This window comes from Alexandromys fortis, unplaced genomic scaffold (genome assembly GCF_014885135.2).
Source record: "Alexandromys fortis isolate MF-2015 unplaced genomic scaffold, M_Fortis_MF-2015_v1.1 scaffold_2_1_26212458, whole genome shotgun sequence".
Classification (NCBI taxonomy): Eukaryota; Metazoa; Chordata; class Mammalia; order Rodentia; family Cricetidae; genus Alexandromys; species Alexandromys fortis.
In genome coordinates, this window is record NW_026067930.1 from 15,322,101 (window position 1) to 15,349,771 (window position 27,671).

Below are 27,671 nucleotides of genomic sequence, written 5' to 3' on the forward strand. Positions count from 1 at the left end.
ATTACACCTCTGCAGGCATGGGAACGGAAACTGCCCTTTTTCTGCTGTTAGAATTCAGACTCACCTCGGGATGTTGTTCTGTGGTACCGTTGGCTCTCTCTACCAGAAACCTTTCCTTGTTGGTGAAAGACACCCGAAAGAGATGACGGGACTGGAAGGAGGAGAGTACACCCAGCTTCATGGTCAAGTCTGATGGATGCTTCACTCCTTGCATGGGTTTGTGGACACATGCATGTGAGAGTGCACATGTGTGTGCTCACACCTGCTTCAGCCAAGGTGAGGGCTGGCCTCCAGGCATCCCCTCTGGTGGCAGATGGTATAACCAGCCATGCTCTGCCTGCCCAGCCAGAGCGGCAGCTGGTGCACACTGAGGCAGCTTCTGCGGTGCAGCACTGGGCAAGCCTCCAGCCACTGCCAAGGTGAAGACACCTGACATTTTGAGGCTTCGGTGCTCCCTGAGAATGGGCGCTTGTGTGTGAGAGAGATCAAAACATTACAGCCTGCCAGGCCGTTGCAGAATTGGGGCTGAAGGGCCTGTGCGTCCCACGACAGCCCCAGCATTCATTTCAGTAGGAGCTTTCCCTTCCCTTCCTGGCTGCACGGAAGCTGGTGATGTAATGGTGTGGAGCTCTGCAGTAGAAAGGAACAGCCAAGGAGGTCCAGGGGTTAGAGGGCGGGGCAGCAGGCTCAGGGTGGTCTAGAGTCGGCTGCCCTTGCTTTGGGTGCTGCCAGTCTCTCTCTGGGTGCTTGGGTGTCACTGGGTGCACAGGGCATCTTTCCCAGAAGGTGCTGTTGGAGGTGGGTGATGTGAAGGCATGTTTCTGGCATTCATGGAAACCAACCCAGTGCTGTTGGTTTCCTTCCTTGTCCGAGTTTACCAACTCCCTGGAGAAGAATAATATTACAAGCAGGAGGAGAGAGGCTGCTTGCAGGTTGGCTAGTGCCTTATAATGGCTCCGTGGCAGCCTGACCAAAGCGAATTGCCCTGTCTTCCTCCTTCGGAGGACCTGGTGATTATTGTTTCAGCAGCGCTCTGCATAACTGGCCCCTGGATTTAGCCAGTGTGCCTTATTTTCCCTGTACAATATACCATCGCTGCCTTCTGTGCACTTGGAGTTGGGATCTTCACTAGTGTGTCCCACCTGAATTTCAGGTTTAACGTAGAGTCCTAAACTCCCAAACCTGTGTAGACCGGTTGAACGACTGTTGTAGATACAAGGTAGATAAGTCTTGGGAATATGGTGTAAAGATCAAGATTTGTTTCTTCTACAAAATGAGTGGAGTGTTTAAAAAGATGTGATTAAAGCAGGTTCCTTTCAGAAACAGTCATCACCATAGCCGGGCGGTGGTGGTGCACGCCTTTAATCCCAGCACTCGGGAGGCAGAGGCAGGCGGATCTCTGTGAGTTCAAGACCAGCCTGGTCTACAAGAGCTAGTTCCAGGACAGGCTCCAAAACCACAGAGAAACCCTGTCTCAAAAAAAAACCCAAAAACAGTCATCAATCACCAAAGTATGGATGAGGCAGTGGTTAAAGGGGCTGATAGGGCTGGGGTGGGGCCCACTGAGGGAGGGCTTGAAAAGCATGTACCAGGGCCCTGGGTTCAGTTGTCCATGTACACACTGGGGAAACAAAAAAGAATATACAAAAAATTAGATTACTCAGGATGTTTTATAAGAGGCATAAATTAGAAATGAATGCTGATGTTAGGGTTTGAGTCAAAATAACACTGAATCATTAGTAGGCCATATACTGCTTTTTGTTTTTTAAATTCAATGTCAGCATCTGTGTTGAAACTAGTCAGACCCTTACCAATGCCATGTGACCCCCTAATGGGGGGGGGGTGGAGCCCTTGCTCCGAAGCTGTATTGTTGACTGACTTCAGAGCCCCTCATCCTTTCCCAGTTTATCCCCCAGCTTAGCTCAGGAGATGGTAGGGAATTAGTGGGGTTCAGGCTTTGAGGGTATGGAAGTCCTGGGGCCATGGGCCCTATAGATCAGCTAAGGATTTTGCAAGGATGGGAGAGCATCTAAGAAACTGTCTCGTCCTGTGCTCTGCTCCTGGGAGGTTCCAGAGACTATTCTACTGTCTAGCGGTAACCCCAGGCTCCAGTGAGCTTTCCAGTGTGAGCCTTTGGCAGGCCAGTCAAAACACACAGTAACTCACTCCACCCTTGCGCTGTGGCCAGAGCAGTCCCTGAATCTGTTCTTCAGCTCTTTCCTGCCCTACTGCAGAATCCAGCCTGACAAAACAGCTTTCGGTCCTTGCCTGCCACCTGCCCACACGGCAGGCCCAGGCCACCTGCCCATGCAGCCCCTGCTGTGCTGGGAGGTGGAGGCGCCTGCAAATGAGGCAGCTTGGCGGGGTGTGACAATGCCACTTGATAGACACTGCCTTCCCAGTGGCAGTGGGAGGATTTGTCCACCCGGGCTACTGTTTGGAGGAAGGAATAGTGGCTCCCTGGCCTTTGCCTCTCAGTTTCCTTCCCACCCTCCGAGAAGCAGTCGTGAAACAATTTGTATTCTGTTTGTGGCGTGAAATGCTCCTCTTTGTCCTCAGTTGGGGACGTCTGCAGCTTGTCATAGCAGGAAGAAGTCTTCCAGAGAGCAGTCAGACAAAGCAGGGTTGAGGTACTGCCTGTTCTGCTTAGCTGCTGTGTGGCCTGTTAGCAAGCCCTGCTGGGGTGCGAGGAAGGTGCCTTTCTCCTAGGTTGCTGGGAAGCATGAGTGCGTGTGTGCGCACACGCATACATCTGTGCCGTGCATGTGTATGGGTGCACAGCATGTAAAACTGTGTGGGGACCGGAGATCAATGTTGGGTTTCTTTCTCAGTCGCTTCTCTACTCATTAATTAATTGATTGATTGATTAGAGATCGGGTTTCTTACTGAGCCGGGCATTCATTGGTTGCCTCAACTGGCTAGCCACCCAGTTCTAGAACCCTCTGCCTTCCCAGCCCCAAGGTCACAGGCGTGCGTCACTTTTGGCATGGATTCCAAACTCTGTCTAGGCCTTTTCTAAGATTATCTTACATTTATTTTCAACGTTTTGTAGTAAAAAAAAATGTATTCATTAAGTCAGTGAAGTGCTTGCCATGCAAGCTGGGACCTGAGTTCAGCCCCCCAAACCCATGTAAAAATGCTGGGTATGGTGGCACATGCCTGTCTTGAGAAGATGCGAACAGCCCTGGGGGCTCCCTGGCCGGCCAGCCTAACCCAGTTGGTGACCTACTTCAGCAAGAGACCGTATCTCAAAGAGTAATTTAAAAAATAATGCAGGGAACAAATTGTGGAAGGTTCTTGATGTCAGCCTCACACACATAAAGAAAAAACAAACAGATTGTTGGTCCAGCCTTCAAATGATAAATACTCGCTCATGCTCATTCAAGGAGGAAGCAGCTCATCCACCCTGCAGGAGGCCAGGTGCCTAAACCAGCCATTTGTGGTTCCATAAATACTCCCATTGTCACGTTGGACCACTTCCAGATGTCCTCTCTTTCTTTGTAGCCCCAGCCAGTTTCCTCCAATTCAAACCTGCTGAGTGTTTTCTTTTTTGTTTTAAGTCCTAGCAGAGGTCAGAAAAGCATCAGCTGTTGCTAAGCTCTTCCACAGATAGATCTATTTTTAGGGTGACCCATAATGCTGGGACCAGCAGGTTCCAACCCTGGGTCCCAGGGTCCACAGGGAGTGTCGTCTGCCTCCTGCCCCCATGCCAGGTACAGAGATACTGCCGGTAGGAAGTCTTCATTAGGTTCCTTCGTTTCCTGTCCTCTCCAGGGCTTCCTGTGCAGGGGCACAGGGGCGGGACACAGGCAGTATGTTCAGAAACTGCTTGGTAGCAGCCGGCCGAGAACTCGGCTGCCCCCAGAAGGCCCTGGGGATGAAATAAATATGGAAAATATTGGGAAGGCACTGAAATAATAGGACAGAAAAATCGGAATGGGGTGGAAGGACTGGACTTGGTCACGATGTTTTCCAGCCTCTAATTCTACCTCAAGGAGATGGAAGTGTGGGTCCCGAGTAGACCCCCAACCCCTGGCTGTCTGCACTGGCTTTGCCAGGACAGATTCTAGCCATTCAGGCACCCATTACAGTTCTAGACACAAGAAGCAAACTTGGAGAGCTGGCTGAACAAAACCTTTCCACCCTTGCTTGTGGGTAAATGAGCTTGGAAGCTGCCCCTTCCTATCTTTTTTGTCCATGTGAAGTGTCACGTAGTTGAGTGTGGCTGAACGCACAAACCCAGAAGATTCCTCTTGGTCGAGTGTCACTTACTGGTCCTGTAACCTTGGACAGATGCTAACAGCACTTCTTTCTCCTGCCCTTGGGAAGGGCATGAAGACATTATCAGCACATCTCGGCATATTGTGAGGATGAACGATTCAATATACGAAAAGTACTTAAGCCAACACCTAAACATCCGAAGCAGCGCCGAGTGTTACATGATTCTGTTTCTAAACAGCTGTGTCCCTATTCAGTTGGGTGTCTATGCCTTATGGTTCATTTAACTAGATCATTGTACGGGGATTTTTTTGATGTAAACATTTTAATCATTATCCTCATAGGTGAGGATTCGCCATTTTTCTTAATTATTTCCTCAGGTTAAATTCTTAGGATTAGAGTTTGCTGGGTCAAAGGACGTTATTTTTAGGTTCTTTCTTGATCGCCGCTACCGATTTCCCTCCAGGAAGGCCTTCGTCTACCCTCCTAGCAGCAGTGAATAAGTGGGCCAATATCCTTGTGTGGCCACGTTATTAGCTTTTAATCAGATGAAGGCACAGGAAGAAGAAACCTTTTCCTGGAGATAAAGTGTTCTCATTCCTCACCTTTGTTCATGAGCAATAAAAACCCTAAAACCTCCAGCAGAGGACAGAATGGGAAAACAAATGGAGGGCGTGAGAATTGCGCCCTCTACTGGTGGTCCTTTGGAAGGCACAAACACTTTTCTCAGATGTACATGCTGGAAATGGGGTTTTGGGGTGGTGATCATGGTGGATGTGTGTAGGGGGAACGGGACACAGAGTCTCATATATCCTGCCCTGGCCTTGAATTTGCTATATCATTGAAAATGGCTTAGAATTTTTTAACCTCCTGCCTCCATTTCTGGAGTGCTAGGATTACAGGTGTGTGCCACTATGGAAGCCGCGTGGAACCCAAAGGCTTCCCTGAGTGCTAGGCAAGCACTCTTCCTACCAACCCCAGCCCCCAGAGGCATCATTTAAATGCCAAACCAGCCCTGGGATTTCATTTGCTTCTTGCTCAAGGTTTTACAGCACTGTTTAGCGGTAAAGTGTGAGTTTTATTCATCAGGGAAAAACCTGTCACTGGCTGGAGACAGTTTCAGATACTCAAGTCTGAGGATGTAGTAGGGGATCCTGCAGTCGGCCCCGAGTGAGACCGGCCCAAGATGTTGCTAACACAGGACAGCCTCGCGACAAGTGTCGTAGTATAGATTGTCAGAAGTTCTAATTGAGAGGACACTGGGCAAGCTCCCTGGAAAAGCAGTTTTTGGGGTGCTATAAAGTACAGAATTATTATTGTTGTTGTGGATGAGAAAGGGTCTTACTGTGTAGCCCTGGCAGGTCTAGAGTTTGCTGTGTAGACCAGGCTGGCCTGTGGATTAAAGGATCTGCTGGCCTCTGCGAGGGAGCGGGACTCACTTGTTTATTTACGTAGTTTTGAGACAAGGATTAGCCCCAGCTGGCCTTGAACTCCTGGTAGACCACTTGCTCCTGCTTCCCAGGAGCTGAAGCTTATTGGTAGCTACTTTTTTTTGTTGTTGTTGTTGCTGTTGTTATTTGCTTGTAGAGAGCTCTTAGCTTGTGGAATAAAATGGAAAATGAGGGGAACTGAACCAAAAGACAAACATTTCTGTGGAGAGGACGAAACAAAATGTAACCCATGTAATGCCACGCGTTTTAATAAGAGGGATTTGTTTGTTTGTTTGGTTTTTTTTCTTGGTGACTTAGTTAAACCCCCCATAAATTCCTGTGGCTTTCGTGTGAATGTTTTGTTGGTTAGAAAACTGCTTTAGTTGACACTTCCCCCAGTTTCACAAGTTACATGTTTGTGTTTTCCTAATGTGTGTGACTGCGCCCTCCAGGGTCCTTAAGGAGTTATGATCTGAAGTGACAATTTGTTCTCCACACGTCCCAGCAAATACTGATTCAGTAGTTTTTCCAAAACGGGGGGGGGGGGGGGGGGGGGGGGCAGAAGAACTTCAAAACTAATAATTAGAAAGGGTGTGGCTGAAGGGAAGGAACAAGAAGAATCTTGGAAAAGATCAAACCATGCTTTAGCTTCCTTCCCACATTCGCTGAACTCAAAGATCTCGGTCACCAGTGTCCAATTAAAAAATATTCCATGACTTCGCTTTGCTGTAGCTTTATTGTAGAATTGCAGGCATCCTGAAATAATGAGCCAGAGGCCCTTAATTATTCCAAAACAACTTTGAGGGTTATTTGGGCAGAGAGGGTCAGGGTGGGGGAATCTTTAATCTTTCCTTGTGTGTGTATATATATATATATATATATATATATATATTAGATATTTTCATAGGAATATTTTTTGTTTTGTTTTCTGAAAGAGAGTTTCTCTTTGTGTAGTTGTGGCTGTCCTGAAACTCACTCTGTAGACCAGGCTGTCTTCTAATTCACAGAGATTCCCCTGCCTCTGCCTCCCAAGTTCTGGGATTAAAGGTGTGCCGCACCACCGCCTGGCAAGAGAAGTAATATTTTATTGTGTGAGCGTGTGTCAGACAGCGATCTCCAGGAGTTCTTTCTCTCTCTACCATCTGTTGAATTCTGGTCTCTGGCTTTGGCACTCGGGCTTTAACCCTTGCTGTCTCAGCCCAGAGACGTACATACCTGCCAAACTACAGGTCCCAGTACGGATTTTGTAAGTTTGATTTCTGACTCACGGTCAGCAGTACAAAGCGAACAAGAAAACTTAAGACTAGAAAACAGTACAGTAAGAGTAACCTTAGTCTTGGTGCTATGCAAGCGAGCCACATTACACAGATTCACGTATGTGTGTTTGTATGTGCACACGTACAAAGAGAAGTTCTGAAGGTGGTGGCCTAGGTTCTACAGCAGTGTGATGAGACTTGGCTCGTGTTTAATGTTGAGTTCCTGCTCCTCCCCTGTCCTTCAACTGAGTTGCCTCTGCTTTTCCAGGTGGTACCCGGGAGATTGGCTCGGCGCTCACCAGGATGTGCATGCGGCACAGGAGCATCGAGGCCAAGCTGAGGCAGTTCTCCAGGTGAGGAGCATCCGTCTCTATTCCAGCGGGTAGGGTGAGGGGCGCAATGACATGGCATCTTCTCCCGGTAGTGTTTGAGGCCGTACACCCCGTTCTGCTGCTCGGTCACTGAGTGAGCTGGGAATCTGCTCTGTGCTGGGATAAGGCCATGCTGGGCTTGCAGTGGACCCTTAGTCCAGCCCCTGCCCCCCTGCCTTGCCTCCCACAGCTCTCCTCATCGCCCCCTAGCTGTGGAGATGATGGGTACTGCTCCCCACAGCAGCCTTGGGAAGGAGTGAGATGAGCCTGCCCTCCTGCCCTGTGCCCCAGGCCCGTGTGCTGGTGACAGAGCCACCAAGAGGGAGTGGTACCCCAGTTATTAGGCAGCAGGGGTGGGGTGAAAGGGCGATGGCCGGCTCAGGGATTTGGAGTCACCCATGTGTCCCAAGCAGATCATCATAATTCAGCATTGTCCTGTCTTCTTTTGAGGTGATTCATGAGTACCCGGACTTCTCTGCCGTTGACTAGAAACTGGCACTTGCTAATTGAGAATGTTCTGGGTCGCTCCCGTCTGTCTTCTTGTGCGGTTACTGTGTCTTTAGGATTTTAGGTCCCGAGTGCCTGTAGCACCTGGGGTCTTAAAAAATTGCTTTTTCCTTTCCCTGAGTTTTAGAAGACACGAAGTTAAGTTCAGGTGTTTCTGCCTCTTGGTGGCTTCCACCGTGTGGCCAGAAGAGAAACCTCAGGTTTCTGCCACCTGCCTTTTAATGTGGGCTGGAAGATCGCAGAGGGTATGAGCAGAGGTCTCTCCAGCTAGGCACAAGTCTTTTCTATGTAGTTGTTTTTATATTTAATTTTATTATTTATTTGTTTGTTTGTTTATTTGAGACAAGGGCTCACAAGATATCTCTGACTGGCCTAGAACTCACAGAGTGGACCAGGTTAGCCTTGAACGCACAGAGATCCACCTGCCTCTGCTTCTTGGTTGTTGGGATTAATGGTGCGAAGGCATGCGCCATCACCCCAGCTTACGTATCTACAAAACTTCTTAGTAGTCATAAAAAGTATCCCGAAGGCCATGGCTGTTTTGAAGGTGGACAATATTGAGGCAATAGTGGTTCGTTACTCTGCCTTTTACTTTCTTCAAGGAAATGATTTAAGTATGTTTGACCACTAAATGCAAATCCTTTGGAGCTTCCTGCTGTGTAGCCCAGGCTGGCCTCCAACTGGTGATCCTCCTGTCTCACTCCCGAAGTGCTGGAATTGATGACAGGCGAGCCTACTACACCCACCACCTGGTGGGCATCTCGACAACAGGAAGTACCCGCTTAATTGCTTAATCTCTCCTTTTCTTTATTTTTTTGACAAAAGTGCGTTGATTGATTGCCTGATAAACCCGCTTCAAGAACAGATGGAAGAATGGAAGAAAGTGGCCAACCAGCTGGACAAGGACCATGCAAAAGGTACAGAAAGCGGCCTGGAGCGAGGCAGCTGTGGTGCTGCTGTGGCTGGTGCCACTGGTATACTGGGTTTCTTTTGTCACCAGAATGGCTCAGAACCCTCTCCGTCTCTCCTCCTCCTGTAGGCATTTCAGCTTTGGGGGACGAGGGGTCCAAAGTGTCACCATTGTGACTGTTGTTTGCCTGGCATGGAACATTGCTAGGCACCCAATCCTCTGTCTTACTGCTCTGTGGTTTTGTGGTCACTGAATTTAACATGAAGTGTAGTTGTCTTAGCCAGGGTTATCAGTGCTGTGAAGAGGCACCGTGACCATGGCAACCCTTAGAAAGCAAACATTTAATTGGGGTGGCAGCTTACAGTTTAGAGGTTCAGTCTGTTATCGCCATGACAGGAACATGACGCTGTGCAGGCAGATGTGGGGCTGGAGCTGAGACTGCTACATCTTGCAGGCAGCAGGGAATCGACTGAAACATTCAGAAGTATCCTGAACATAGGAACCCTCAAAGCCCGCCCCCACAGTGACGCACTTACTCCAACAAGGCCATACCCACTCCAACAAAGCCACACCTCCGAATAGTGCCACTCCCTATAAGGTTACGGGCCTGATTCCATTCAGTCTCCCACATTCCACTCCCGTAAGCTTGTAGCAATATTATAGTGCACAATGCATTTAGTCCGACTTCAGAAGTCCCCACAGTCTATCACAGTCCCAACCATGTTTTCAAGTCCAAAGTTCAAAGTCTCTTCTGCGAGTCATACAGTCTCTTAACTGTAATCACCTGTAAAAATCAGAATCAAAAAGTAGACCACATACTTCAAGCATATGAGGGCACAGACACACTTTACCATTCTGAAACACAGGGAAGGGAGCATAGCAAGGACTTGCTGTGCCAAAACAAGACTAGAAACCAGCTGGGCAAACTCCAGAGTCTGCACGTCCGTGTCTGACGTCAAAGTGCTCTTCAGATCAACCGGGGAGTGTGGACGCCCCATGTTAGGTGGTCCTGAGACGGGCCACTTTCTGGTCTTAAGGATGGATGATGGTGCTTGCATAGACTGGACAATGAAGATTTCTCCACATGCCCGGAAGCTGTCTGTAACCACCGGGGGCTTCACATCCATCCAGATCATCCATCCTCTGTGTTCAGGCACCCAGAGTGATCGGGTTTCCCTGGGTTCCGTGTCTGTGCACTCGTTGGTGCCACAAAAATACATAGATTTATATCGTTGGTTTTTTGGGTGTGTGTGTGTGCGCGCGTGCCCGTGTGCATGTTCCTCTGAAATTGATGGTCAGCTCTGGTGGTCATGTGTTCCTTTAACTAGGAGCCATGTTACTGAAAAACTTGAGTGACATCCAATGAAATATTTTGATAAAAGAATGTTGTGAAATAATGAAGGCTTGTGTACACTGAGGAACTAGACAATTGTGAGGCCGCCATGTAGGTGCTAGAAATTCAACCTAATTTGGAAAATTAGGTTGTGGAAAAACAGCTAATACTTTTATTTGCTGAACCATATCTCCAGCCCTCATTCCCATTTTATTTATTTATTTATTTATTTATTTATTTATTTATTTATTTATTATGTATACAATATTCTTTCTGTGTGTATGCCTGCAGGCCAGAAGAGGGCACCAGACCACATTACAGATGGTTGTGAGCCACCATGTGGTTGCTGGGAATTGAACTCAGGACCTTTGGAAGAGCAGGCAATGCTCTTAACCACTGAGCCATCTCTCCAGCCCCTCCCATTTTTTTTTAAAAGTTATAGTTTACCTTCAATAGGGAAAATGGCACCTTGAATCTGTGTCACTTCTTGATGTTTATTTTAAAAGTAATTTTCTTCTTTAAGAGCCACACCTTGGTGGTGTTTCTCCTCTTGAGGTCTAGCACCTGTGTATGAAACAGTACTTAAATCTTCAGCTTTTCTGTGCCATCAAGGAGGTGGGCAAACTTACAGGATTTATTTTCCCACTGTGTGTAATCAGGTCCTGGTTGTCATCTCTTGAGCTTCTCATGTGTCCATTTGTTTCATTAAGTAAAAAAGAAAATAGAAATACTTGAATATTATTTTCAGACGGAGAAAGAATTGATAGTTTAATTTGATTTGTGTATTAAATGCACAGCAAAGCTAACTATAAAAGAGATTTGAAGACCGATGAGTAACGCTTGTCTGTGGGTGATTTTCCTGAGCCACGTCATGGGAAGAAAGTAGCAAAGAGCTATGCTTGACCTGTGCTTGGGCAGTAAGGCAGTGTCCCTTGGTTGGTCCTCATTATTGCCCTTCCTGCCCATCCCAAGAGCATACAGAGAACACTGGTCAGCTCCTTCTGTCCGTAATATTCCCAATGAAACAGAGACGGCCTGGGGCCCGAACACAGAGATAGACCCGTTGTCAGTCTCTGCATATCTGTGCCACCCACCCCCAGCATCTCAAGATGTGCTGAGGTGCTGTTTAAAGGGTGTCCTGTCTCATGGCAGTGAGGGTGGGGCCATGGGAGGTGAACTAGATGGAGAGAAAGCCACTCAGAGGAGCAGGGAAGACGGGAGAAACTCAGAGAAGAACAGAAAGCCACCAGAAGTAGACTCTTCCCTCCTCATGGGCTTCCTGCTCCACCAAGAGGAATTGCAGGGATGGGTGTGTGTGTGTGTTGCATTATGTGTGCTTGCCCACGTAGGGGTGAATACCCGTGGATGCACACATGGAGACCAGAGCTCAATGCCAAGTGTCTTCCTTAATATCTCTAGTAGCTCTTGGTTTATTTTTGGAGAAAGGTTCTTTCCCCTGGAACGGAATTTGCCATTTCAGCGAGGCTGGCGGTTATTGAGCTCCAGGGATCATCTTGTTTCCTCCCAGCTGCCCTGGGTTGCAGGTGCTTATAGTCACACCTGGCTCTTTACTCTGTGTGGGGGCTGAGGATCCAAACTCAGGTCCTTGTACTTCCACGGCAAGCAGTTTACCCAGGGAGCCATCTCCCCAGCCCCACGTGTTTGTGCTTGAATGTGAAAGTGACAGGGACAGATTGGGCTGTAGGAAAACTGTTTTCCACCTTAGCTTGTTTATGCCTTCAGCAAATGCATCTCAGGATCCTAAGGGCCTTGGGAAAGTAGGTAATGTTGTTGATCTTCCCTGAATTCTAACAGACATATTGTGACTTTTTTTTTTTTTAATTAAACAGTCCCCAGTGACATCTTCTCTTGGTGTGGGCAGGACAAGGAAAGACTGCAGTGTGTCTCTTTGTTTTTCATGTAAACAGCGCCTTTGTGGTGAAATGTCACTGTGATTTTTATCATTGTGTATTTGGAGGTAGCTGTTGGCTGTGTGTTGAGATTATGCTTTCTGGGAGGGAGGTTGAGCGGACTGGTAACACTGTTCAATGTTCTGCTTTCTCTTAGAATATAAGAAAGCTCGCCAGGAGATAAAAAAGAAGTCCTCTGACACGCTGAAACTGCAGAAGAAGGCGAAGAAAGGTAACTGAAAAGTCTGCAACGGTCCTAGGGCTCTGAGAGGAACTGAAAGTGTGCTCGTGGGTGAGCCAGAAGCTGTGCAGTCCATAGGCCTCCTAAGACGGGGTGGGCTGGAGAAGGGGCAGGAGCCGGCCCCACCCACCTGGCTTCAAGTTCTTTTTCTCTTATTTTATGAGTACTGGTGTTTTCCCCTCATGCACATCTGTGTACCACGTGTGCTAGTAGCACCTGTGCAGACCAGAAGAGCATCAGATCCTCTGGAACTGGACCTGCAGACAGTTGTGAGCTGCCGTGTGGGTGCCAGGAACTGAACCCAGGTCCTCTGGAAGAGCAGCCGGTGCTTTTAACCACTGAGCCAACTCTTCTGTCCATGCTTAAAGGTTCTTAAAGTGCAGGGCATGGATGAGCCAGAAGCTCTTGCCAGGTAGTCTTTATCATCCCCCTGCCTCTGTCTTCCAGTAGGGCAGCTCTTTGCCCGCTGTGCTCTGTGGTAAAGTCCTTGGAAGCCCTAGGATAATGCAGAGGAGCCTTTATGCAAATGTTCTATAGTAATTACCACAAAAACGATGTCCTCCTCCTCCGTCTTTCACGACTCATATTCTCTGAAATCCTCATTTGGGTCGTTCAAATTTATGCATAGTGGCTGCACTGGGAGCCTAGAGACTTAGTCTTTGCTGTCTAGGGGATTTTTAAAATACGTTTCTGAGGGCAGAGACCTAGGATTCAGCACCAAGGGAAGCCAGGCAGATGTAAGCTGTCTCTTTGCACCCTGTTCCCTGTTCCTTGTGACAGACCAATGAACTATCACATCCAGGAGCCGTCCTCACCTCTCCAGATGGGATGGGGTTTGAAGAGAAAAGGTCTGGCGGTGTCCACTTTGCAAAGATTTGTGACATTTCCTGGAGCCTGAAAATTGCTTTAAAGTGGGAGAAAGCAGCAATTCTTCTTATTTTTTTTTTTTTAAGTTGTTGAATCTCTACCCATAGGATGGGTTCTTCCTGCAGGCTGCTTTATGGGAGATAGTGCCAAAGGCTGTTCGAAACAACCTTTTTAGGGAGAGACCCCAACCCGTCCATTTTCTCTTTCCTCGACAAACAGTGATTTTTCAGAATGAAAACACATTTCAAGAGGTGAGGTGGCGGGGGGGGGGGGCAGCTTGGAAGGAATGGTTGGCTCCATAAAACTCACATTTTTCACAGGGCCCCTCCCTTCAGTTCTGACAGATACCCTATGCCTGTTTCAAGATGCGTGCAGTGGCGTTTTCAGAGACACTCATATTTTCTGTCCTTTTTGGCTGCTGTAGTTTCTCTGGGGTGTGAGTTACGGGGTTTGTGTATCTTATTCTCTCTCATGAGGGCACCTGACAGCTGGCCTTTGACAAGTCAGAGGAGTTGCAGCCTGTGTTGTTCTGGCGAGTCTGCAGGGCAGTAGTGTGCAGGAAGATGCTACTGTAGTCCATCAGACTGAGGCAGACTGTCCGCCTGGTTTGCAGCTTGGCACCCCTGAAATAGGAATGATAGTGATCCTGACGAGGTGGTCCAGGGGTGATGCTTACACTTAGAGAAGGTTTGGGGGCCTGTTGAAAAGGATAACGGAGAAGTAGCTGTTCCCCTCAGCCTTCTCAGGGTTCTCTTGTCAGAGGCCTCAAGCTCCTGGATGCAGAGATAATCCATTTTTATCTAAGTCCTAAGCTGAGAGGGCTTTCCACTGCCACTCAGAGTCACTGGTCTTGTCCAATTAGCAGAATTTGGACCTCTGGGTGCAGCCCGATGGCTTGGTCACAGTGGACCATTAGAGGAAGTTGTGGCAAACAGAACTGCCCAGTGTTGGTGCAGGCTGCCTGGGTACTAATGAGCTGTACATCCAGGCTCGAGAGGATGATTCAAGACCCAGGACGCTGGGCCGTGCCAAGCAGAAATGCACCTGGCTTTGGGACTTGGGAATAATTGGCATTGAATTGTGAAGTTTCTTGAGGCATTTGGGCCTGAGGCTGAGAGAGTGGAGGCTGTGATCAGGTGGTTCTGAAGTACTGCCTTTAAAGTCCTAACAAGGTCTCCTCCCCAGATCCTGTGCTGGATCAGTGGCCCAGCCGCTTGCAGCATTAAGGGTGATTTCCTAGTTACTTCAAGTTTGATTTATCATCCATCCCCCGCCCAAATATCTAAGTATTTTTAGACTTATAGTTGTATGATTGTGGGTAACCTTCCAGAAGACTCTAGGGTCATGATTCTGTCAGGATCTTGAGGGGGTGCTCTCCCAGCAGGTGTCTGACTGGAGCATAGGCTGGAAAAGCCATTGTTTAAGGGTAGGAGGAATTCTGAGGCTAGTTTGGGGTTCTGGTTAGCCAGAGTTTCCCACTCTGATGGAAAACTCGTTGAGTTGAGATTGCTTACATCCTTCAAGTGATAGATAACACATCCTTCAAGTGCCAGGTGCTTGGACTCTGCTCATGAAATGTTAGTGGTCTGGGTTCTCTGTGTCCCGATGGAGCTGAGCCTGACTCCTGCAGCCAGGGTGTCTTTGGTGCTCTCAGATGCCATGAGGCAGCCTTCCAGTGTGTGTTTTTCAGAGACTGATCTGTGATATGGTAATTCTTCTCACGTTCCATTTGGAGATTTCAAATGCATCCGTGTAGACAGCCGGCATTAGCCTTGTCTTTGACCGTGGTAGACACTTAAGACAGGATGTGGCTCATAAACATCTTGTGTCCCCTACTTCTTACTCTGCAAATGTAATCGTTGACATTTTTTATTCAGCCCTCTTTTAACTGTAGAGCTTGGTGATTAGTAATCTAACAGGGTTTCAATATTTCTGTCGCAAACATTCTTAAGTAGTATGTCTTCTGTTAGGTGACATTTTAAAGGGATTTGGGATCTGCTCCCTCCTGGGATAAGTGTACAAGGCTTCCTCATTCTCTAAGGCAGGCTTGTCAGGTGCTCACAGAGCCAAGAGCAAGGGACCAGAGAGAGGTGACTTGACCCTCAGAGAAGTTCTGGTCTGAGGCACTGGGTCAGGGGCAGAGCCAGCATTAGTAAATCATGAAGGAGACGGGGCCACAGGAAGCTGAAGAAGTGGAGCCGGCCCCGGGGCCTTGACCTCTGAGTGCAGTAACTTGGTTGTACTTCCTGTTCAAGTCTTTGGGATCCCAACAGTGAAGTAGCAGGATTCAAAACAGAGTGCTTTAAGCTCCCTGTCTACTTCTGTTTGATGCATTACTGTGCACAACCAGCGTCCTTACTTCTCAGGATCTAACGTTCATGTTATTGTCATTGTTTATGTGTGTGTGTAAGCGAGTGGGGGGGCGTTTCTGAGTCAAACCCACACCCAGGCAGATTTTCTGCTGCTGAGCCACATCCACAGTATATGGTTTACTAATTTAAATTTAAAAATCGGTTTGAGAATGTAGCTCAATTAGGAGAGTTGTTGGCTAGTACGTACAAGGCCTTGTGTTCCAGCCTTCAGCTCTGCAAAACAGTAAAAGTAAAGATTGAGTTAATGAGTCTTCTGTTCCTGCCTGTAACCACTAATGGTTTGTTTTGTTGGGGTCTTGATTTGAGAAAGAAAGTTGGAATGTTGGTGTTAGATGTCTCCCCGTTTGTTTTTTGAGTCAGGGTCTCTCTGTATATCTGTGGCTGTCCTAGAACTCACTCTGTAGACCAGGCTGGCCTTGAACTCACGGAGATTTGCCTACCTCTGCCTCCCAAGTGCTGGTATTGAAGGTGCTTATCACCACTGCACAGCTGATGTTAGCCCTTTAAGTAGGCAGATTCTCTACCCCCACCCCCGCACCCTCAAGTATCTAGAAACCTAAGGTCAAATACTGGGAATACTAGGGGTGGGGGGTGCCCACAGAGTTCTGAACCAATAGAATGTTTACTATTGTGTTAAAAATTTAGATTCCTTAATATTTTTCATTTTTATCCCACTGTAATGTTAGAACTATAGTTTTCTTTTTCCCTCCCAAGTTAAGGTTTTCCTATTAGGCATCAAACTGGCCTCTTCTGGGCATGTATTCTTTCTCTCTCTCTCTTTGGCAAACCCATATCCTCTTGTTGTGGAAATGACCAAGTAGCAAGGCGAGGAGGACTTGAGTAGGAATGGCTGAGAAGGAAGGATATTGGCCAGGCAGGAGAGGGGAGCTTGGACTTTGTAGTTTCTGGAGGCCGTGGGTCTGATCACTGGAGTGTAAGTGTGCCAGCCAGCAGCTGTCGGACGCAAAGGGAAGGTTAGGCAGGCGCTGCTCGGATACCAGTTTGACGTTATTGTTTTCCTTTCTGTGTCAAATGTGTATCCTGCACTTCCTCACCGTGCGCCCCTGCCAGTGGATACTCAGGGTAAGTCTACACTCCAAATCTCTGGTGGCTGGCTCCGGTGTGGTCTTTGCTGTGCGTGGTTCAGACCTATGCTAGCTATCCATGTTTTCCTGCTGGCTCAGAATAATCACTTGTGCTTGCTTAATTTCTTAAAAATTTAAGGAAATCATCTGTGTGTGTTTTAATCATTTCCTTGCTTAGGCATTTTGCCCATTGATACTGTCAGCACCATTTGAAGAATTGTGTCTTCATAAGTCAGTATTAGATTCTACTAAGTTCTAAGAAGGAATCTACTAAGTTCTTTAAATGCACCCTTGCATAGGAAGTCAATATATTTCTATATCCATGCATACATACCTAAGTAGATATGAATATATTTGTTGATTCCACATGCAAACAACTATGACCCTAAATACCAACTCCAAAGAGTTTTCAAGTCAGATGAGATATTTTTAAGCCTACAGAGTATCTACCCTTGTCTGCCCAGGACCAATCATCTTCCAACAACAAGAGCAGAAATAGTTCTTACTTTGGCAGTTTGTGAAATACTTCATTTCTAAGGCTTCCTATCTTTCGATTCAACTCGAATTTCGATTCAATTCAAATCAAAGTGATTTTCTTGGTCGGATGTGAACCTCACTCTGGTGATCATCATGCTAAACTGCCATTGGCTCTGGAGTCTCACTGCTCACACCCCGTCTTGGGAAAGCGTCCCTGAGGTGTCCGTGTGGCTCTCGTGCCTGAGTGGCCCATTGTTCTCTGAGCTCCCAAGACGTGTTTGCATTGGATCCTGTCACCTACAAGCTTCATTTGCATGGGTCTCCTTTGACAGGGCTTGGATGGCTGCTCTTGGTGGGGACAGAGTCTTGCCTCTCTGTCGTTTTGTGGTGCTACTGGGCTAGTCATTCCCCAGTTTAGAGAGGGCAATCCTTTCCTGGTCTCAGTATTGGGACTATGAAACCCTATGAGAAACAGATCTCTCAGTGGCTTGTATGTATGTATTTACAGTGTTGTGCAGCCAACCCCACTACCTAATTTCAGGACAGTCTTACTGTTCCCACAGACACCTCATGCCTTTCCATTGTCACTCCTGCCACCCTCTCCCCAGCTTTCCAGTTCCCAACACCCACTCCCCCGCTTTCAGTCTGTGTTCACCTCTTCTGGATATTTCAGATAAGCTGAATCATAACACATGCACCTCGAGTGACTATCAGGTTTTGTTTTTGTTTGGAGACAGAATTTCTCTGTGTAGTCTTGGCACTGGCACTCTCTCTGTGGACCAGACTGGCCTCGAACTCACAGAGATCTGCCTACCTCTGCCTCTGGAGTGCTGGGATTAAAGGCATGTGCCACCAGTGCCCGGCTGGACTATCAAGTTTTCTAAGACCCTTTACAGCTGGGTGTAATCAGCCTGTGGGGTAAACAGCATTGTGTTTGTTTGAATTGCTAAGAGGTAAGATTGGAGTGAAGAAACCACACACAAGATTCTGCTCATTTCCAGGATGTCTCTGCAGCCCTTGCTGGTTCCCTGTGTTATGCACACAGGTCCCTAGGGCAAAGGGAGCTCTGTGGATCAGTCACAGTGTCTGTGGGCAGAGAGGCAAGGAAAGACCAAATGAGTTTTAAGGCATGCTGGAAGGTATGGATCTTCTTTTTAGCAGTTTTGTAGTAATTCCTGGGGTTTATCAGTGTTGTTCAATGTAGAGCATTTGCTTAGCATACACTAGGCCCTAGGTGTGTTCCCTTAACCCCTTTGCAACACTCCATAAACAAAGGAAAAAGGGGGGAAAATCTTTTTGATTGAAAGTTGCTACTTCCCTCAAGTAACAGCTTTGGCTGTCCTGGAACTCACTCTGTAGACCAGGCTGACCTCAAATTTGCAGAGAGCCACCTGCCTCTGCCTCTCAAGTCCTGGAATTAAGAGCTTGTCCCACCACTGCTTGGCCACATCTCTTTCTTTCTCTCTCATTAAAAAAAAAATAGGCACCTAAAAATAATACTTTAAATAAAAACAGACAAACCTTAAGACAGACACACAAAATAGCTGAAGAAGAATACAGGACACACATAGATGTAGAAACACACATATTCACACACCCATAAAAATACCTAGAAACACAAGTAGAAACCACAACAGAGGGACATACATTTTCTGTACATATATTCTATATGCATATATGGAGTTCAGAGGAGGGTTGCCTTGAGTTGGGGTGTGTGTGTCTTGAACCCCAGGTTCCTGCATAATGACAGCTCTAGGAACCTCCACATTGGAAGGGATTCATAACTCATCACAGATAAGTTTGTCCTGGAAGGAAAGACACTATTTCTTTAAGGAACTCAAGCTCTCCCTGAAGCCAGGCCGTTGGAGCGATGTGCTCAGTGCTGTGATGAACGTCAGCAAGAGATACAATGTGCCAAAGGGGAAGGGAGCAAGAGAGGCATTTTTATGTATAGGGGACCAAATAGATGGAGACAAGGCTGTGACCTTGTAGTCAGGGACTTGGGAGACAGAGGTGCAGGGTAGACATGTCACAGAGGTGTCCTGGGTTGGGGGACCTCAAGAATAGTTTTTTTTTTAAAGATTTATTTATTATGTATACAGTGTTCTACCTACATGTATGCCTGCAGGGCAGAAGAGGGTACCAGATCTCATTACAGATGGTTGTGAGCCACCATGTGGTTGCTGGGAATTGAACTCAGGACCTTGGAAGACCAGCCAGTGCAAGAGTTAAGAAACTGCTGACCCGTCTCTGCAGCCCTAGTTTTTATTTTCTAAAAATTAATGAGAATGCACGGTGTGGATTTTCTTTTAAGGGGAGGGTGGTGGCGGTGCCCATGTGTGCATCTGTCACAGGTCAATGCCAGGTTTTGTTTTTTTTTCTATCGTGCTCCACCTTATTTTTGGAGATAGTGTCTCACTGAACTGGTTTCAGCTGGATTGATCGTCCAGCCAGTCTGGGGGATCCAACGGTCTCTGCCCCTCCTCTCCCCAGCACTGAGATTTCAGATGTGTGCCTCTGCGTCCTCAGACTGGCAGAGCAAGCTCTTTATCCACAGAGAAGCACACTTTGGGCAGTTTACTACGGAGAGACAACGAGCAGCCTTGGTGATGTGATTAACACTGGGATGGGTAGATGGGGCACTGTGGACTCAGAGCTTTGGTGTCTTCTCCTCCCAGCTTATTAATACAGCCGCATGCGAAGAGGACCCTCAAGCGTTTTGTGGAGGTTTGGGGAGAAGCTTGAGCATTGTTGGCTGAAGTATTTCTCTAGCCCCTCCTTTCCTGAGGTCAGGGGTTGGAGCTGAGCGCTCCGATCTTCTAATGAAGTGGCTGTTTTTTGTGGCAATCAGCCCCTCACTCTGAGCTGCATGGGTCTTGTCTCCCACACCCCATTGCTTCACCAGTCATTCAGGAAATTCCAAGGGTTTTCGAAGCCGAATACCAAGTTGAATGTGTGTCATTTTCTAAGAAACCACAGTACTGTAATGTCTTACGAACTGTGATATCTGTGGTCCAGCTTGCTGTGGAGGAAGCATTCTGTGTGTGTGCAGAGAAAGAATTGTCTGGGCTTCCAGGAGGAGGCAGTGCGTAGAAAACACTGGAGGGTGGAACTGTGAAGAGGAAGTCTGGGTGGGTGGGCAGTAAGGTGGGCAGTCATTCCAGAAGGACGAGGTAGTGGAGAGGGCACCGGGGAATCTGTGGCTGGAAGCTGACACTCGTTTATACCTGACGGGTGGCCAGGAGGTGTCAGCCGCCATGGCTGATGCCTAGCCATGTCCTGATTCCATTACTTGGGAGATGGTGTGGGTGCATCAGGAACTAAGGTAGCTGGCTGGTGTCCTATGACACAAATACAGGTTAAGAAGCTAAAAGCAACTATTGGTCTTAGATGACCCAGAAACCTCTAGAGTGAAAAACACGAGGACACAGGAGAGATTGACTGTTGTTGATGTTTTATTACATAGAAGACTGTGGGCTGGCAGGAGCCCCATTAGAGTCTGTTTGGGTTCTCCGTGGGCTCTCTGTAGCGTTCCTTTTTATTTTTAGGCACGTTTTCTTCTGTTGATCAAACCTGAACAGACGATGGTTTGTGTGGGACGGCAAGGGCAGGTCTCTCGAGAAAAGGGGATTCTTCCTGGAAATGTAAATTCCCAGGGTCACTTTGAATCTTTGCATCCTCCATCCTATCCTGTGTGTCTCGTATGTGCCAGTGTTTACATTCGTGGGCTGTAAGTGGCTACCAATTGTTAGAAGTACCAGTACTTTTCTGGACCGCTGAAAAAGAGAGGGAAGAAGGACGTCGTTAGCCATTATGGTTGTAAGCTGCATTCTGTGTGTGAGGGGTAGCCACATGGGAGAGTAGGCATTAGGATGGAATTCAGCGATAAAGTGTGTCAGGCAGATGGGGAAGGTGTTTTGTGGAGTTCTGGAGGCTCCTTCAGTGTCTGTCTCAGGAAGAAGAAAGGCCTTGGGCCATTTTGCTAGCATCCAGCAGCTGATTTGGCCCAGGGTTACTCTTCAAGGCCCCTTGCAACTCCTTATTTTGTGGGCTGCAGTATGGGGGATGGGCAGCCCCAGGTAACCACCTGGCGCTCTGGTCCAGCTGCTTAGGTGAAGGGTGTGGAGCTTTGGACATCACCAGGGGCTATGATCAGGAGGCACAGGGGGGTGTGAGTCCTGACCGAGAAGGCCCCAGGTGACAGTCCAGCTGTGCCCATTGGTGGCTCAGCACTGGGAATTGTGGTCCCTTGCAAGCCGCTTTGTACCAGCTTCCCCATGGAAAAGCTACTGACTCCCGCCTTGAATGTTTATGTAAAGAAGGGGAGTAAACTGGCAATGCTGCTGGGATTCCATTTCAGAAAGCTTTGTAAACTCTCCTGGAAATCCCACTCCAGATGCCTAGCTCCTTCCTTCCTTCCTTGGCCCACAGCATGCCACCCATTATTGTAACGTGGTGGCCTGGGAGAATTTTCTGCAGAAAGTAATCATGACTCCTCTCTCACGGGGACTCCTCCTGACTGGTGTTCAGGATTCCCCAGCATGAGTAGAATCAAGCCCTGGGCACTAGAGGAGTTGGGGGCTGGGGTTATCTGGAGGCTACAGATGACTTATTTTACAGAAAAGGCCAGGTGGCAGTTCTTTGCTCAGGAATTTTGTCTGGAAAGCCATCCAAGGCATCCGGGCTCTCTATGTTGGCTGCTTCTTGGTCCTAGAAGGTTTGGCGGTTGAGCTCCTTGAGTACACACTCAGTGTCGTGCTGTTGGCGTCTCGTTCCTTTGGAGGGATCTGAGCACCTGCTGACTTCAGGCAACTATGCCCAATGAGCATACTCTCAATGTATGAGAAGCTACAGTAAGAACAACAAGATACAGGTTTCACCCCGGTATGGTCCTCCCACCGGTCCTCCCACCGGCAGCATAGACTGATCTTAAGTTAATAAATAGGTTAAGAGAAGTAACACAGGAAATCTGAAGGAGAGCCCCCTGGTGGAGGACCAGAGTAAAGAACTTCCGAGGGTCAAGGAGGAGAATCCTGGTTGGGATTCCGAGCTTCCTGAAGACTGGAGAATTAACTAGGGACACAGGATGAAGAGCTGTCAAGCAGGCGGGGAAGAGGAAATGCACACATGGAGAAGAACAGTGCCCAGCCCTGGGAAAAGGACAGAGTAGCAAAAGATGGCCTAGCCTGTGAATGGACGGAGACGGATGCCCGCAAGTCCACCAGGGGGCAGGCTTTGTTAAGGATCTTGGATTTGTGATGTTGGACTCTTTGTGAGAGCAGTGGACGCTGCTGAGAGGAGTGCATTTGTTGCCAGTGGAAAGCAACGGAGACTTTTCTGGGCAGGGTGGAGGGAGCAGAGGTGAGACAGGGGATGGAGTTTGTGTGGGAGCAAACATGCTCAGAGCCTTAGGAGTGGAGACGTGACCGGGCAGCATTTCCGGAGGACTCAGACTCAAGCCACATGGCGGCTCGCAGCCTTCACTGACTCCAGTGTCAGGAGTTCCAACGTCCTCTCTGGCCTCTGCAGGCACTGCATGTGGACAGAACACTCATACATATAAAAGTAAATAAATCTTAAAAGAGAGACGGAGCCCCAATGCCTGTGCTTGAGGTGGCAGTGAGGACTCTTAGGACTCTTACCGAGCTGCCTGGAGGACAATGATGGGCTGTTGCAGATCGGCCCTGAGCTCGTAGAGCCCAGGCCAGCACACAGTGGAATGCTCTTAAGATCCGCATCTCTGCCGAGCACCTGCAGGCTTTCTCATATCACTGCTTCTTAATATAGTAATGATTGATAGAACATATACTTTGAATCAGGTATGGTATGCAATCTAGAGACGGCTTAAAGTGTATGGGAGGCTCATTTAAATTATAGACTTCAGGACTTAGGCATATAAGGGGAGATGCTACAGCCCTGGAGAGACCAAGAGGCAGGTGTACTAAAATCAGCACAACTAAAATCAGACAGCTTAAAGCCAGTATATCCAACAGAATTTCTTAAGCAATTACATATGTATGCTTATAATATAATATATAAATGTTTAATATACTTTGTATATGTAAAATAAATATAATAATGTGGTGTGTCAGAATTTTTAAGAAATAATCATTGTGTTTTGGTCTGATATATCCTAAATAGAAATGTTCCCACTATAACCATAATTAGAGCAATCTTTACAGCTTATACTTATTTTAGAATGCTATAATTTAAAATCCTTTAATTATAACATAATGCATATTTAAGATAACTTTGCTGTAATTGTAGAGTAATTTAGATATGTGTTTACCAGATTCGATCATACACTCATTTTGCTCTCCTAGGTAAGGCCTATTTTTTTTTTTCATTATTTTCTTCTGAGACAAGGTCTCAGTATATAGCCCAGGCTGATCCTCCCACTTTAGCTGTCTGAGTGCTAAGATTACAGGTCCTTACCTTCACACCTGGAGCTGTTACTAACGACAACTAGATACATGCATTACAACTGTGACAGGAAGCACCGATGCAGTGTTATTTTAGAATTATAGAATACTTTTCATGTGCATATGTGTGCGCATGTATGTGCGCATGTGTGTAGAGGCCAAAGGTTGATTTCAGGAGGCTTTCTGATTGCTCTTCCACTGTTTTTTTTTTTTTAAAGTACATTTTCACAAAAATCCACTGTATTCTTTTGAGCTCGGACTCTTCAGTCAGACCTAGAGCTAGTCTAAATAATTAGTTTCTCTAGACAGTTAGCTCAGGATCCTGTCTCTGCCTTCTGAGACTGGAACCATAGGTGGGCTGCTGTGCCGACCCAGCACTGAAGTAGCGTATCAGGGGTTTGAACTCTGATCTTCCTGCTGTGTGACGTGCACTTTAATCACTGAGCCATCTCCCCAGCCCTAGTCTGTCATTTTAAAGTTTTTCTTCTTCAGAAGCTGGAGAGGTAAATCAGCAGAGGGCCTGGGTTTGGTTCTCAGTACCCACAAGGCAGCTCCTGCCAACAGTAACTCCAGTTCCAGGGGTTCTGAAGCCCTCTTCTGGCCAAAATGGGTACTGCATTTGTATGGTGCACACATAAACAAGCAGGCAAAATTCCCATACACGTACAATTAAATGAATTATCCCAGCCCTCAGGAGGCGGGGCAGGCAGATCTCTGAGTCCGAGGCCAGTCTGGTCTACAGAGTGGGTTCTTCTAGGACAGCCAGCTCTTTTTTATACACAGAGAAACTCTCAAAAAATTTTTTTAAAATAAAATTAAAATAAATCTTTAAAATATTAAAAGTAGAATTTTTCCTGAAATCAAAATATATCAAAGTATATTTGGTCAAAAATCACACATAGCAGAAAATCACAACAACCAAAAGGTACATGGTGGCGCACACCTTTAATCCCAGCACTCGGGAGGCAGAGGCAGGGGCAGGTGGATCTTGGTGGGTTTGACCAGCCTGGTCTATAGAGTAAGTTCCAGGATAATCAAGACTACACGGGGAAACCCTGTCTCAGAAAAACAAATTCAAATCATTACACAGAGATTTGCTCACTCTCCCAGCATGCTCCAGCTCTTCCCAATCCCCACCCCCACTTCCCCACCACATTAAGAACTTTCTGGTCTGATGTTTTGCTATTCAGATAGCATAGAAGAGACTGAGCAACTAAGGAAGGGCCGCACCCGCCCTGGGCTGGGCCATGTTGCCCCACAGCCTAGCGAGAAAGAGCAGGTGTTCACACGCTTTGCTGTCAGTCACTTTGGTGGACCTACTCAGCACGCATGGATTTGTTTGCACGAGTCAGCTCTTCCCCTTGAGGCAGGCCATGGCAGGTAGACGTCTATGAGATGGAGTTGATTGTAGCTGGAACGTCCCAGAATGGGCGCATGGCTTCATTGTTTTCTGTCTGCTAAGTGCACTCAAAACCAGTTAAATACAGGTGGCCAGGTCGTACGTATGTATAGCTGGTGTCCTGCTGTGCTGGGTGAGGAAATTAAAGACACGGCTGAGGATTGTCTGGAGGGCTAGGTAGTGACTAAGTGGAAGACTAGGAGAGTGGGTCACCCAAGAGTGTTGGAAATTTCCCACAAAGCAGTTTTCATGCATACGGTGACCACTGGATAATAGCCTTGTATGTTCTTAGATACTATGTATTATACACATGTTATTTTACATACCTTGTTGAACTAGCGAGGGTTGTTTGTGTACATTCTGTGTATTCTGAGCTTACTAAACCCATCCAAGGCATTTTCAAGGATTTGGGGCTTTGATTGAGTATGGTTTTCCCATTATATATTAATTTAAGACTTCTCTGGAACGTTTATTACATCTAGAGTTTTATTAAGTTCTGTTGAACTTGTTGGTCCAAATTAGGCAATTCTCATCTGCTTGTGGGAGAAAAATATAGAATTTATCCCTACAGCCGAGACATTCTTCCCTAACCATGTCTGTCTTTACGTCAGATGACACGGTCCATTTACTGTTCTGCGTGTTGTTTGTCAGGGGCTGGTATGTTAACTGGTCCAGCACTTTCCTCTGCGGCAGTTGAACTCGCTGTTCAACCCAAGACAGTGGACAGAGAGGCTAGCCTGAGTGCCCCGGAAGTCAGGCTGTGTACGCTGTGTCTCTGACCTCTCTCTGCCTTGGAGAATCCTTTGACCTCTGAGCTTTCACTTCCTCTTCAACACGAGCAGCTAGGATACCGCCCCCCCTCCCCCCCCCCGAAAAGAAACAAGCACTTATGGAGCGCTTGCTGTACACGCAAGTAGATATCCTGAGGGATTGCAGGAGAAGGCCAAAACCTTGCCCTGAAGGAGTTTAGAAATTCTTCCTCTTGACTCGGGTGTGGGTACAACAGTTCGTTTGCCAAAAGTCCAGCATGGAAGCTTAAGAGCTGGTTTCTTGTGCGTGACCCCGGTGTGTCCCCCGTCAGCAGGTCACGTCGACACTGGTTGTTCCTCTGGACTTAGTGCTGTCTGCTCAAGTTTACCTCCTCGTGCAGCAGACGGCTTCTGTAAAAGGCCGACTATTTTTGGTCTCTGGGCCACATAGGCAGTTAGAGAAGTTGCAGACAGCATATAAATAAGTGTCCTAATAAAACTTTATTTACACAGGCAGCTATTCCTGTTTCAGAGTTGTTTAATTGATTCATACTCTGTCTGAAACTGTAAGATGCTGTCTGGATAACTAGGAGCTGGAGGTGTGGCCAGACGCCAGACAGGTAAATGATACAGGCTCGTCTCTGTATAGCTTTGCCCTTCGTTTTGTCACCAGCAAAGACCTAACTATCGAAGTCTGGCTACCAGGCTCCTTCCACCGGAAAGCCATTGGAGTTCTATTCTAGGGAGTTAGATGAACAGCCAAGGATTCCTAGACCCCAGGGCCAAGAGCTGAAGAACCCACTATTGTCTTCAGGGACTGAGACTTCTGCCCAAACAGAGGCTTTCTAATTGGGTTGGGCCGGACAAAGCCAGCTTGTGTCCATTTTTGGAAATAACCCTAGCCGCTCACCTAGCTCCCATCCCTAGCCTCTTCCAGATACTCTGAAGAAAAGAATGCTCTTGCTATGTTTCCCGAGGGTGTGCTGGCTGGCACAGGGCTCTGCAGGGTTGCACAAGGCAGGGAGGCGAGCCAGGAGGTCATCCCAGGAGATGCCCCTCATGACAGATAAGCCAGACAAATAGCCCTACAGACACTGGATGTAGATACTCCTAAAAAAGCAACCATTTTCAGTCTTACGGGAACCACAAATAAGTCATGTTTTTAAGTCCTGGAAAAGGGTTGCCTTTACCTCAGTAAGGACGTCGGAAGCTGGCATTTGGGCAGGCTGACCTCGTGGCTTTGTTTTGTTCCCAGGGAGAGGTGACATCCAGCCTCAGTTGGACAGCGCCCTCCAGGATGTCAACGATAAGTATCTCCTGCTGGAAGAAACGGAAAAGCAGGCTGTGCGGAAAGCGCTGATCGAAGAACGCGGCCGGTTCTGCACTTTCATCTCCATGCTGCGGCCCGTGATTGTAAGCTGACAGAAGCCTCTAGAAGGCTTGAACTGTGCAGTGCGGAGGGGCTTTCCTTCTTGGTTAGTGCATTGGCCAGCCTGTTAGTGACCACCCGCCGCTGTCGGGAATCACGTGACCCTCTCCTGGGTCACAGTTCTTAGCAACACATATCCTTGTTGGGAGAAGGGTCACTTGTTCGTCCCGGCTGTCCAGCGTGAAATAACCACTCAGAAATCCATAATTTGCAATACTATAGCTCTGCTATAGGCCCAAAGCAGTTTCTTTATTCGTTAACCAATAGAAACAACACATAGACAGAAGGACCTCCTCCCTCTCACACCATATCCTACTTGTTTCTGTTCACGGTGGCCCAAACCACCATGTAATCCCAGCACTTTGGAGGCTGATACAAGAGGATTGCTGTGAAGTTTAGACAAGCCTGGGCTATATAGTAAGTTCTAGGCTACCTAGGGCTAGGGTGAGACTTGGTCTTAACACTCCTCTTCCCCATCTCAAAACAAAACTAACAAAACAGAAAGCCTGTTTTTAAAGAGTCAGCAGCAGCACCTGCCAACTAGATAGGAAAATTCTGTAGCCCACTCTAGACCCACTGTATCTAAAACTCTGAGCCTGGGGCCCATGCATCTGTCTTAAGTGCCAGGAAGCACCTCAGTGGATCAGTTCCCAACCTCAACTCACTCCCTCCCTCCCTCCCTCCCTCCCTCCATC

At 47.5% G+C, this 27,671-nt stretch overlaps 1 protein-coding gene across 11 annotated transcripts in view; it reads left to right on the plus strand.

The window, feature by feature from the left end:
• Mtss1 (MTSS I-BAR domain containing 1) overlaps nucleotides 1-27,671 on the plus strand; it is a 135,651-nt gene that overhangs the window by 94,686 nt on the left and 13,294 nt on the right. For 7 of the 11 annotated variants that reach the window (XM_050145109.1, XM_050145098.1, XM_050145102.1 and 4 more), the window contains exons 4-8: nucleotides 7,173-7,257; nucleotides 8,608-8,699; nucleotides 12,093-12,167; nucleotides 16,487-16,498; nucleotides 26,803-26,960. In XM_050145109.1, coding sequence (XP_050001066.1) covers nucleotides 7,173-7,257; nucleotides 8,608-8,699; nucleotides 12,093-12,167; nucleotides 16,487-16,498; nucleotides 26,803-26,960 — 422 coding nt within the window. The remainder of the gene's footprint in view (nucleotides 1-7,172; nucleotides 7,258-8,607; nucleotides 8,700-12,092; nucleotides 12,168-16,486; nucleotides 16,499-26,802; nucleotides 26,961-27,671) is intronic. The other 4 variants (XM_050145099.1, XM_050145101.1, XM_050145105.1 and 1 more) reach the window with 1 other exon arrangement.